General features: G+C 36.1%; 1 protein-coding gene across 1 annotated transcript in view; it reads left to right on the top strand.

Moving 5' to 3' along the window:
• The first annotated feature begins 507 nt into the window (after positions 1 to 507).
• Positions 508 to 12718, top strand: part of LOC149085493 (putative E3 ubiquitin-protein ligase HECTD2) — a 35898-nt gene continuing 23687 nt past the window's right edge. The window contains exons 1-3 of the mRNA XM_089233957.1: positions 508 to 791; positions 11070 to 11416; positions 11497 to 11599. Of these exons, the coding sequence (XP_089090083.1) occupies positions 576 to 791; positions 11070 to 11416; positions 11497 to 11599 (666 nt within the window). The 5' untranslated portion in view covers positions 508 to 575. The remainder of the gene's footprint in view (positions 792 to 11069; positions 11417 to 11496; positions 11600 to 12718) is intronic.

Below are 12718 nucleotides of genomic sequence, written 5' to 3'. Positions count from 1 at the left end.
ACGTTCGAATGATGGTTGTGGGTGGCTGTTTTATGACCACTATTGTTTCTATTTTCAGAAAGATTTTCCTTTCAGATTTATATTTTGATACTTACTTCGTGGCATTTACCTTGTTGCTTCACTGACTGCGTTTGAAGCCAAAATGAGCTTGTGAGAACCATCAACACCCCCCCCCCTCCCCCGCCCACAAACACCGCGAGTTGTTAAGGAACCAATAAATCGTTATCAATCTAAAGACAAATTACAAGACGCGACAAGCACCAAAATGTGTTACACGCAGAGACCGCTAAAGTGAAAGAAAGATGAAGTATAGTAGTATGTATAATTGTTTTTGTTTTGTTTTTTTTTCGAAGAAAAAGATGCATCCATAGCCAAAGTCTTTCAAGTGAATCCATACTGCCACGCAGATTTTGTTTGGGACCTGTGTTGCTACGGCGACGTATTGTGCCGAAGGTCGGAATACCCGAAAACCGTAACCAATCGATTCAGTTGTGCCTTCAGGTCCGACCATAGTTTTGAGAAAAAAAGTACTGTCATTTCAGTCTTACGTTTGGAATTCTTTGACCAGTGCTTAAATGCTCTGGAATAGAATGGAATACGCGGAAGACGGTGGGTCAACGGATAACCCATCCGTCACTTGTCCATCATGCCGGATCAGCATGGTACCGTCTCGAGCGAGGACTATGTGCCCCTTCTGTGGCAGTTTCTACAACCGGGCCGCAAACACAGATCCATCGCTGAGGAGGAGGGGCTCCGACGATCCAGTAAGATTACCTCAATTAGTCGACAACGTAAGTATTCGTCTTTTTTTTTATTATAATTGCTCTATTTGTTGATGTTTCGTATGCAGAATGCGTACAATAAAACGAGCGTTTACCGAGATCATTTAAATTCGTCTCATAACACATGTAATAACGAACCATGAGTATTTCAATGGAATGAATTACTGTTGCATATGTGTCTAGAAATTCAAATTATAATTGTTTCATTTACTTTGATTTAGTTGATCCATTTCACTTTTATCTATAACACATTCCATCTATTAGCTATAAATGAAGTCTGAGTCATTTGAAATTTCTGCTCAATTATGAATAGGAAAAAAAATAGAAAATTTATAAATCATCAAAACAAATTGCTTGGGTAACAAATTTCTGTGACATTTTTAACTAAAAATGTGTTTCGAAGTTAACTCTGCGTTGTTTAGAAACATTAACTTCTTGTAAAGCTTTCTTCGTTATCCAAATATTTCGTAACAATGTTCTTCCATAACTTACAAATAAATGTTTATGCCATATTACTCAAAATGTGTTCATATTTCAGTTAATTTTCTCTGATGTAATACAATTACGACTGTAATATACAATTATGAAAACAGTCAAAAAATTTTTAGTTTTCAATTTCAAGTTAATTCAAACTAAAGGTTCTGCAATAGTGATTCTCTCTTATTGATTTACCATTTCACTGATAAAGCTGATTTTTGTAACGTCAGTGTATTTGAAATTATTATCAAATAGTTTTAATTAGTATAATGTATTACAAAATTTGTCCATAAAATTAAATTTTATATTTTAAGCTTCAAGCATTCTTTTTAGAGTTTGTGAAATTGAAGTTCACGATGCGGATCATACCCAGTTAAAAATGTGAAATATATACGAGTTAATCAAGTCGTTTGCCAAAAGTAAGCTTTAACACAGAGTTCCTCAAACTTTTTGCTCCATCGTTTTTTCTTACGATGAGAGAAAAAATTTATTTTCCCTCATCGCCCTACCAAATCAAGCCAACCCATAGGATCCTATGTTATTCTTGTACCTTCTATCGCCCCTTTCATGGGTGGAGATACGGAGGAGGCATGGGGGGCATTGCCTCCCTCCAGTCTCAAAGCGGAGCCAACTGATCCAATGTATATGCGTATATATGAACGGACGTAATCATCATCATCATCATGCCTCCCCCAGAAATCATTATCGGCCCCCCCCCGGACCATTCCCACTTTGGGGAACACTACTTTAACGAATGGATTTGCTAATATCATATTTCGAATTGCTGTAGTAAACACAACTTAGAATATTCAGATATTAAATATCTTATGAAGTTAGCTTCAAGTCTTTCGCTGTCTCTGTGAGCGATATTCATGATGTGATTATACTATTTAATTGTCCAAGTTAGTTGTTTTTTAGACTGCGGAGTTGATAGCTGAAAAAAAACATGCATGGTTTGAACATAGTGTTAAAAAATATATGAATTCAAGTAATGAAGTTTCTCTTTTTCATCACCGCCGCGTATGACTTGACTTATAGCTCCATCTCGTCACTTGACGCTAAAACAAATAAAAGAAAATAAAAATCTTACATTTTCTCTAAAACTGCGCTTTCCAAAAGCAATTCTCCCAAACCTCCAGGATCCGCAAGAAGTTCTGAGAAGTCGAACAGTAAAACCTCGATTAGTCGAATATGCAGTGGCTGGTGAATAACTTTGACTCATCGAACTATTTTTTAATATTAAAGGTTACGGGGCCACTTAATTTTTCTTTATTTAATCATGTGAAATCAGTTCATGTATCATGAATCATTGAATCATGTGAAGAAAAACAGTGCAGTTAACAATGAAAACGAAATTTGTGACTATCCTGTAAATATGGAAGAGTAGATAAACTTTGCCCAATAGTAGTCAGAAACCACCAACGAATAAGGCAAATATACGGAAAATACAAAACTGCTAATGCATTTCGATACACAGTGGTGTCGCCTTAAAATATATGACCACTAATCATGTTGTCCAACTAGGGTTGGATACCAAATATTAACTCTCGGTTGCTCAGCGGGAAAAAAAAGTGGCTACGTCTGTTTACTTCAAACGTCGTGGTCAGAAAGAAGTTTGCCTTATATTTGCCTTATTCGTTGGTGTTTTCTGAGTGGTTTTTCTTTCCCTTGAAGAATTAAACTAAAAGCATGGATTATTATCACACTATCGCACATGCTCTCCCAGTAACTCAGATACCATGTTCAGATACCTCAGATGCCATACTCGTCCAGTCACTTCAAACGTCGTGGTCAGGGTACTTTTTTTCCGCTGAGCAATTGAGAGTTAATATTAAGTATCCAACCCAAGTGGGAGTGTCGGTCAGCAAAATTAGTGGTTAAATATTTTTCCTCTGAAGACGACACCCACTGTGTGTCGAAATGCATTAGGAGTTTTGTATTTTCCGTATATTTGCCTTATTCGTTTATGATTTCTGAGTGTCAAAGTAATGAGTAATTATACAGAGTTTTCGGTAGACAAGAGAAGAGATTAAAACAAACTGTTTTTGCAAGATACATTTAATGAAAGTCATTCGTTGTTCCACAGGCTAGGAGCAAATATCAAGCAGTAATACCATAGTCAGTATATCAACAGTTAACCGTGGTGAGCCAAGAGTAACGACAGTCTCTGTTGAATGGTTATGCTCAAGAGCATAACCACCAATTTAATATATTGTTGCGACATTGCACGGTTCATATTCAATGTCTATTATACCCAGCGCGAAGGAATGTTACTCTATATTGACTGGCATTGGGGAGTGAGTATATGCTACAATGGAATCTCGTTTAAATATAGGTCCATCAATTTCACGACTATAACATTTGCACGAAATTTGGCTTCAGTCGCTATTCATTCCTATACATTTTAATGTTGAAATTTTCATTTAGTCGACGCTTAACCTCAATTATTCGACGTTCGCACTTTGACTCGAACTCCAAATTTTTGGGAAAAAAATCGCTTTCATCCATCAAAAAATCCCCGTAATTTTTATACATTGTGAAAACGCGTCGCTAAAGTAGTTTGTCATGCATAGTGACATCGCAAAAGCCATAAACTTTAAGGTTATTTTGGACAGATACAAAAATAAGCATTGAGCCGGTCGTGGATATTTTACAGTAGATACTTACATGCCAATTTATTTCTGAGAATTCGGCAGTTATGATGAGTCTCAAAGAAACGGATTTAAATTGTTTGAAATGCGACCCCATATGTCCTTTCATAATATTTTATAATTTTCACAGAATTATCCCTGGAGGATAGAAAAATCTATTGAAATCATTCGAGATGTTGCAGATTTGCTAATAGGAAACAAGTACAGTATCGGATACTTCTTTTCGCGGAAACTTTTAAAGAACTGAACTCGATGCACAATCCGCCTTTACTTTGATATAGAAATCAAACAGCAAAACAAATAACGATAACAACTTTTAAAAAGTTTAAAATTACGTTGCTATTTTTTAACTTTGAAATGAATGGCTTATAAGAGCACTCGAAATTTAAATAACGATCAATCATAGTCCTTCATGTAATTTTGCTGATATGTTTTAAAAAAATTAAATTTTGCTCTTATTTTGTGCACAATTATGATTTTTATACAACAAAATTTGAAATGAAATGAAAACTTTTGAATTACTGTTTTATTTATTTTATTTTTTTGAGATCTATGAAGGGAAAACGATTTCCAAAGAAGTTTCAGTTATGCGATGTTTTGACCATGGTTCTTTAACGTCGTATAACCGGCGTTCCACTATATTTACCTTAAATACATTTGTTGAGAATGACATGTAATATGAACATACAAATACAAATACAAATACAACGCCACAACAGGCAAAATGCCCGACGAGGTGGCTGATAAAAAGATGCCCATAAAAATATGGTTGTCATGTGTTTCAAAAATACAGCAACCCAATTAAAAATGCAATTAACACAAATTACAAACAATATATACACATGATAAAATATTATACAATGCCCATAAAGAATACTTATGGTTGTCTTATTCTAAGAATGGATAGCTTCTCGATTTACCCCAACATGTTTATCGTATTTCTTTTTAAACGTGTCAATTGTGTTACAATTTACTACCTCCGGGGGTAAGCTATTCCATTTATTAACAACCCTATTGGAGAAAAATTCCCTGCGACACCATAACCTTGCATTGTCCCTCACCAATCGATACTGGTGTCCCCTTGTAAAAGCAGTCGATTGGCGGTGTACTAAAAGTTCATGGTCCATCCTATCCATCCCATTGAAAATTTTGAACACTTCGATCATATCTCCTCGACACCTGCGTTCATCCAATGTAAACATATTCAAAAAATGAAGTCTCTCTTCATACCTCAAGCCCCGTGTGCCAATAAGGACACGCGTAGCTCTTCTCTGCACCCCTTCAACCAAGTCTATGTCCCTCTGTAGGTATGGTCTCCAAAACCTTACAGCATACTCCAGTCCAGGACGAACTAAGCCTCGAAAAAGCGGAAGAATGACTTTAGGAGAACGCGAAGAGACCTTTTTGAAAATGAGACCAAGCATTCTATTCGATTTTTTGACAACCGCTGAACAATGTTCAGAAAACTTAAGTCGCTCGTCAATGAGAATTCCCAAATCGGTGACTCTAGTTGCATCCGGGATAGTGACACCATTCAACTCGTACATAATTTTAGGTAAATACGTATTATAATGAATGAATTCACAAATGCACACATATTTGTTTAATAATGATTACTAACGCATGTGCTATAGGAGAGAGAGAATCCAAGACAATTTTTCGATTCTTTCGTGTCAAACCATCGAACGGGTGTGTTAAAGTATAATGTCATAATGCACAGGGCCGCAAGCAGGAAGGAGCCGGCGGGGTCAGGTGCCCCGGGCGCTGCACTATTAGGGGCACCGAATTAATCCTTTAACACTGCTCCTTCTACATTACATTGGGGAGCCAAAATTCATTCTTGCCCAATGTAACAAAGTATCTACTGTAGTTGCAGCCGTGGTTAGGTGGCATTATACTTTCCTTAACTTGTAGATATACAAACCATTGTAGCGATGAAGTTCTAAACTCTTATTCTTGTGGTAATAAAAATATACTGTACACATACAAGTTCAATGCCCGTTGACAGGGAAAAATTCTATCTCTTCCAAAACTCATTCGCATTCTGTACCTTTGAAAATTGCCATTAGAATAAACCAACCTGAAAACTCATTTAAACCTCATTTATCATGCAAAGGACACACGTCGTAACCATTTGGCGTCACCCACCAAAAAGTCAGAGTTTGACCTCGTCAACTGTTTTATTGGCTTTTCATTTTCGAAAAAGTTCCTTCCGAACGAGCGTTCGATAAAATCAATTTCTTGGGGAATCACCTTTGAATGACGCACCTTTTGACGTCAACCTATAGAACTTATTTTCTATTATGCATGGACAAACGAAACACGCAATATCGTTTCATAATTCAACGTGAAAATATTGTTCAAAATAAAAGCAAAGTATTAAAATAAATAATTAGAATAAATAAAAACAAATAAAAAAACCCGGAGGAGTTTATACTTGGAAATCTATCTGTCTCTCTCTCTCTTCAAGCTATCCTTGAACCTGGCGTAGTTTTTGATGTCTCTTCCCTGCGGAACTAATGAGCAATCTGAGTGTTGAGGAAGATCATTGTTGATATGATCATAAATCCCAACGTCTGAGAAATCATAGACCATATTCGTTTTTTGATTTTTTTTAAATTTTTATACGCTTTGTTTAATTTTGCATATGCTATATATTTTACTTAACATTTTTTTTTTCTTAATGTTGTAAATGTTGGGAAAAAATTGCTATTTTAGGAAAGTAAAATAAAACCTTTAAGCACATAAAAGTTAGCATAGTTAATATTTTTTTCCAACTTCAATTTGAAATTGGTCGATGTAATAGAAGCCAACCTGCAAATCTTAATTTACTCAGATCATGAAGTGGAAAAAAATTAGTTATCAAACAAAGTTGGGGTAAATCGAGAAGCTATCCATACTTAGAACAAGATAACCATAATATTCTTTATGGGCATTGTATCATGTGTATACATTGTTTATAATTTTTATTAATTGCATTTTTAATTGGGTTGCTATATTTTTGAAATATATGACATCCATATTTTTATGGGCATCTTTTTCTCAGCCACCTCGCTGGACACTTTGCCTGTTGTGGTGTTGTATTTGTATTTGTATTGAATTTACCGATTTATTAAAAACTTGCTGAATTGACAAGCATTTCTTAGGAAAGAATTGCCGTGATTTCCGGTAAATAAGCCGAATCCAGAAAAATGACTGGAGAAGAAATAGTTTTGCAGCAATGCCACGGCGTTTTATATACATGTCACGTTCTTCCTAAAAGCTGCACTTAATTTTCACATTCCCGAACTAGGAAATACTAAAATTTGAACAAAATTAATTTTTTTGCGTTTTGCTTACATTTTAAGGTCTTTTTTTTATATTTAAAACTTTATAATGTTACGGATAAAATATTCGACAATATTCACAAATAAGAAATTTTTTTAACTCCATAAAAAGAAATAAATTAAAAAATCATCATAAAAACTTATCAAATGCCCTGTAAGGAAAAAAAAGTTAGAGTAGACCACGGTTTCAAATTAGCCCCAAAAGGCAAAAATTAACTAATTAACTTTTAAAGCCGCGATGAAGCCAGGGCCGAACTTTGGCAGGTGCAAAGGGCGTGGTTGTACCGGGTCGCTAAATTTTAGGAGCCACAAAACAAGATAAAAATGATTTGATTACATTTTGACTTTAAAAAATTGCTTTAATTTACATTTTGACTTTAGAAAATTGCTTTAATTTACATTTTGACTTTAAAAAATTGCTTTAATTTACATTTTGACTTAACAAAGCAATAGCTTTAAATTTTGCTCAAGTCCTCTAAAATTCAGACATCGAACCCTCTGACCTACAGTTTTGACAGAACCTCCCCCCCCCCTGCCCTGCACAAACCAAGTGAAGAGCGCAGGTGGATCTGGTGCCCCGGCTAGTGGACCAGAGGACGCTCAATTCTTCTTTTAAAATTGCATGTGTGAGACATAATTTATGCTCACCCAGCTGAAAGCGTGTCTATAGTTGCGGCTCTAGGTAGATAATCGGTTCTCTAGCACTGACAGCCCCAACCGTTGGTTGCATGGGGGAATACTTGCAATTGTTTTCGCTGGGCAGCGGGCACTATCGACCAAATTTACTGTCTAATGGATTTTTTATGACCATGAAATAATAGGTTGATAGTCATTCTAGTAGCAATGTAAACCTGGTATGCACTAGGGTATTCGTAGACACTGAGAGGATTGGAAAACTCCGTTTCAGAGAGCAGCAAAATACTTAAGCCCGTCCCTGGATAAAGCTTGCGATAATTCGAACAATATTCTTGATAATTGCATGAACTTCAGGAGGTTAACGAACCTCTGGAGAATAAATTCCGGAAGCGGGTTCATACCATGATGTAGGTCGTTCGATAGAGTCGAAAAAATGGAATGTCAAACAGAAAACAAGCGCATCGAGTTCCCATTATGACCAAAACATATATAATGGATATATTCGCCGGTATCGAACAACCCTCGACGAAGGCATTTGTGAATGCTCTGGTCTTGTACATCCACTGTGAGGAGATGCCACGCCCTTTCACGTCCTAGATTTATATGTAATTGAAGTATGGATTCACGAGTATAACGATTGAATGTATCATCCTTCACAACATAAAAACATTTCACGATGCAGTTCATTATGACGAACATTTCATGTTGTTCCTTCTTCCGGAGAATCTAATCATTAAGTGAAATTAGATATTAATTAACCAATACAGAAAAATAGTAATGATTAAAAAAATTGAATGAAACTTGTATTATAGGAGAAAAGTGGGTATGATTATGTACCTAGTAGTTATTCGATCATAGAAACGAAACATGAAGAGATAATTTCTCAAAAACAAATAATAAAACAACTTTCATTAATCAGGAATAATTTGCAAGAAATGAAAGCGGTAGTTTTATAAACGAATGAGAGTTATAAATTTTCTTTAAAAAATGGTGAATGCGTACTCTTTCCGGCCCCGTCTTGTAAAAGTACGCAGTGTGTGTGGCCAGGAGTATGCGCCCAAAGATTTAAGAGCAGTCGTAAACGAATACCTCTTTAGACCTTCATAACTAGAACATTCCTCCTGCTCTCTCTACCAATCCTTACCATATTCCCCACTCAACCCAATCATCATCTTAGGATTGCTCATAGACTGATCAGATGGACTTCTCGTTGTATGGTGAAACTTTTTGAGAAAATAGGTTTTTTTCGATGGTGTTTTGAAAGCTTTTCCTGTGATTTCAGGGCTTTTTCAATGCAATCATCCCTTTTCTTCCTTTCATGGCTCGATCGGTATTCGCTTTCTTCAATTCCAGATTTAGCTCAGTTTTACCCTTTAAGTGGCATTGACGAGATATCTCGCATTCTTAATGGTCTCTTATTTTAGCATTGACAAGCCCTGATATTTTGTAAAGTTGATTTCTCAATGAAACAGTTTTTCGTATGCCCCTGCTGAAAATCGGAAGAAAGTCTACCTTATTAAAAGAGATAGGTAGAGGCCAATATAGGCACACATGTGTAGTGCTTTCTGTTAGTGAATGCGATATTCAAAGTACGGATGCGTAATGGGGTCATAAAATCTTCAACGAAATTCAAGTCCTAAAACGTCCAAAGAATGTTGGTGCAAGCAAAGCACTAAGACCAGATGATATTTTTTCTCGGGTCCTTAGAGGATGTTCTAATGAATTACTGATGAATCCGTTGCACAGATTTACAGTAGTGTTGCTGAGGGTATGGTTCCAGGGAATTGGGAGCTCTGTAATGTAGGGGGTTCCGACATTTAAAAAGGGTAGTAGAGAAATGGTGCCGAATTTTCGAGTAGTGGTGCCAGTATAATTAAATTGACACCACTACTTCGACCTATGTAGCGCCCGTTGTTGTGGTTGCATTTCATTCAAACTTGGTATATAAGCTATCTGCGTCATGGGAAAAAGATAAAAAGATAACTGTGATAAAAGAGCGCCACTTTTTTTTTACCTGGCGGTCAAAACTTGAACTAATTTTTTGACTAAATTTTTATTTTTCCCATGATTTATATATCCTATATACCAAGTTTCATCAAAATACCTCCATCAGAATAGGCACTACATACGTTTGAGTAGTGTCAGTTGATTTATAAACACCCAAATATGGGGGGCTCAGAAGCCAATCAGTGAAAGTAAAGAATCCTAGGCAGTATAAGTGCCGCTATCTGCTGCTGCAATATGAAGATAACGACTTGAATGCTTTGGCAACTGAAAGTTCTAACAATGAAGAGGTACTTGCAGTACGAAAGACAATTTCGGAAAATTGACTTACACTGATTGGCTTCTGAGCCCTCCATATGTTATTAAATAAATTTTAATCAAATGCATTCAATACTTTGTTAAAATTTGGTACCATAATATAAGAGAGATTTGCTTATGTTATGTTATGAGAACATAACCTCAAGAGAGGCTGATGAGGCTCTAAACCAGGACCTAAGCAGAAAGAGTTCACCATGATGGATGGTGTATGAAAATTTATAAGCATACCCATAAAAATCTGCTCGTCATTTCACCCAATATACAGCAACACAAACCTAAAAATGTGCATAACTAGTTCACATTAAAAAGAATTGATATAATTGACCTGTAAAAAGCGTAATCAAACATGTATCAAATAAATTTAAATTTTCATTTAATTTGTTGCGCTACGTACTAATAACATCGAGACCTTTTTAGCGCACCATTACCCTACAGGCTCTTGCCCCATTAACCTGGATTTGTAACGCAGGGATACATTTTTCAGAAAAATGCACCAAAAAGTTAATATTTTTCCCTTGTTTGTAAGGGGGTTAAGAGTCGAAATCCAATACACACCAAGATTTACAATTTGGATTCCATTCAGAAAGGCTGGAATGACATCCAATAAGACAGCCTTGCCTGAACTCAATGCAAGGACTCTCTTGCCTGATCTTGCCTGATCACTCAAACTTTTAATTGGTGCACTGATCACTCGGCTGTTAAAATCATTTGATGTTAAAAAAAGAATACATAGAAATAAGCCAATATATTTTTCTCAATATAGTAGTAAGTAATATCTCATTTTCCTTATGTTAATATGTAAAAAAGCGTGTAAATATTCATAATGCAGTGTGTAAAAAAAGCGAAAGCCGAAATTGACTATACGTTTGTTTCAGAAGGATTCTGGAAGCCGCCAAATAGTCCAAGTCACAGGGTTCGGTCCTCTTATAACAGACACATTAGGTGTCATTCACACATACATCACTGGACTGCTTCTTCCACCATCTTCACCTGATTCCAGCCCGGTCTATGTCTCCTTACCACCAATTAGTCAAGCTGGCGAAGGACAACTAGTTACGATACGTAGTGATACTCGACAGCAAGCTTACGTTCCTACTGAAAGCAGAAACTCTCTGACGCGAAGCTCGGCTTCTTCGAACGAGGGTAAAACTTTAATGCTGGAGGATATGGAACCAAATCTCATTCTATACCCAACGAAAGACATGACTGTCCGTCAACTCAGGTAAATTGACACTTCCATTTCAAAAGTATAGAATTTTTTGTTTCAGTTTTATGACTTTTAAACTGATATTCTTCAATTAGGGAAGATATTGAAGAAGCAAAAGTTACAACAGATTATTCAAGACTTCAAGAATATTACGAGACGACATTCGGTTCATTGATAGACATTTGTGCAACTTTCAAAGTAAGTCTTGGGGTTATTCTTTTCTTTTTTTACTTTTTTTTTCAGAAATACTTTAATTTTTAAATTTTTCAACTTCACTGGCACAGACAGTGATTTTACATATTTTTAACCGCTTCGCTTACAAGTGATTGGCAAAAGGTTTGGATGATCTCCGTTTGACGAATCGGCGATAAATATAATAACCTTGTTCTAACGTTATGGCATGCTAGAAAAAGGAAGAAAAAAGGTAGAAAATAAGAAAAAAAAACAAATGAAAGGAAACATTATATTACTATACTCTCTCTCTTATCTGTAATATTTACAGATACGAGAGAGTAGGTATGATGCATATTTCTCTTTTCATCTTCACCTACCTTTTCTCTTTCCCCTCTTATGTACCATACATGTATATAGTAGAACCTACATTATTGTAGAAGCTTTTTACCTCCTCATCACGGAGGTAAAAAGAACTACTTTTTTTCATAGGGTTGCAACAAAGTTTCGTGGTGATGGAGTGGGAGAAAAGAAAACAGAGAAACTTGTTTGAATTTATTCCACTTGCGTTTCGACGCAAAATTACGTCCTTGATCGTAAAGTGGTTAATATAAATGTAAGGTGATAAAAATTGTGTACGTTCTGCGTTCTAAATATCGAAAAGCAAGATAAGGATTTAAAAAGGGGGAATTTTGGCTTTTTTCCAGCTAGAAGTAGTGTTCTCGCTGGTTTCTTTTCGGAACCAATTCTTCAGCTCTGGTATAGAAATTTACTTTTCATTCCTCGCGTCCACAATTTTAATTTTGGTCAACGCTGTTTAAGCAGCTTATTACAAATGAAAGACGAGAAAATAACTGCTTGAGCTGGTTTGGATAAAACGAAACAAAGCCACCCTTGCGGGCAGAAGTGTTTGATGCCTCGGGTGCCAAATCCGTCCTATGTTCATCCGACCACCGGTAGACGCCTCCACAACCATAGAAGGGGGGGGGGCACAAACATGGATGCTTGCCCCTGGGGAACTAAATGCATTTTTGTTTCTAGTTGTGTCTCTAGTCATTGGGATCTTGATAGGTGGGTTAAAGGGGCTCGAATCAGGAAACAGGGCCCAAATTATTGAAAGCTTTAACTAATTCTAAAATTGCTGCA

The sequence above is a fragment of the Pholcus phalangioides genome, unplaced genomic scaffold (genome assembly GCF_987345545.1).
Source record: "Pholcus phalangioides strain wild (caught in Gottingen) unplaced genomic scaffold, Ppha-v1.0 ptg000007l_1, whole genome shotgun sequence".
Classification (NCBI taxonomy): Eukaryota; Metazoa; Arthropoda; class Arachnida; order Araneae; family Pholcidae; genus Pholcus; species Pholcus phalangioides.
Note: the sequence above shows the minus strand (reverse complement) of the source record. Positions and strands in the feature narration are given on the sequence as shown.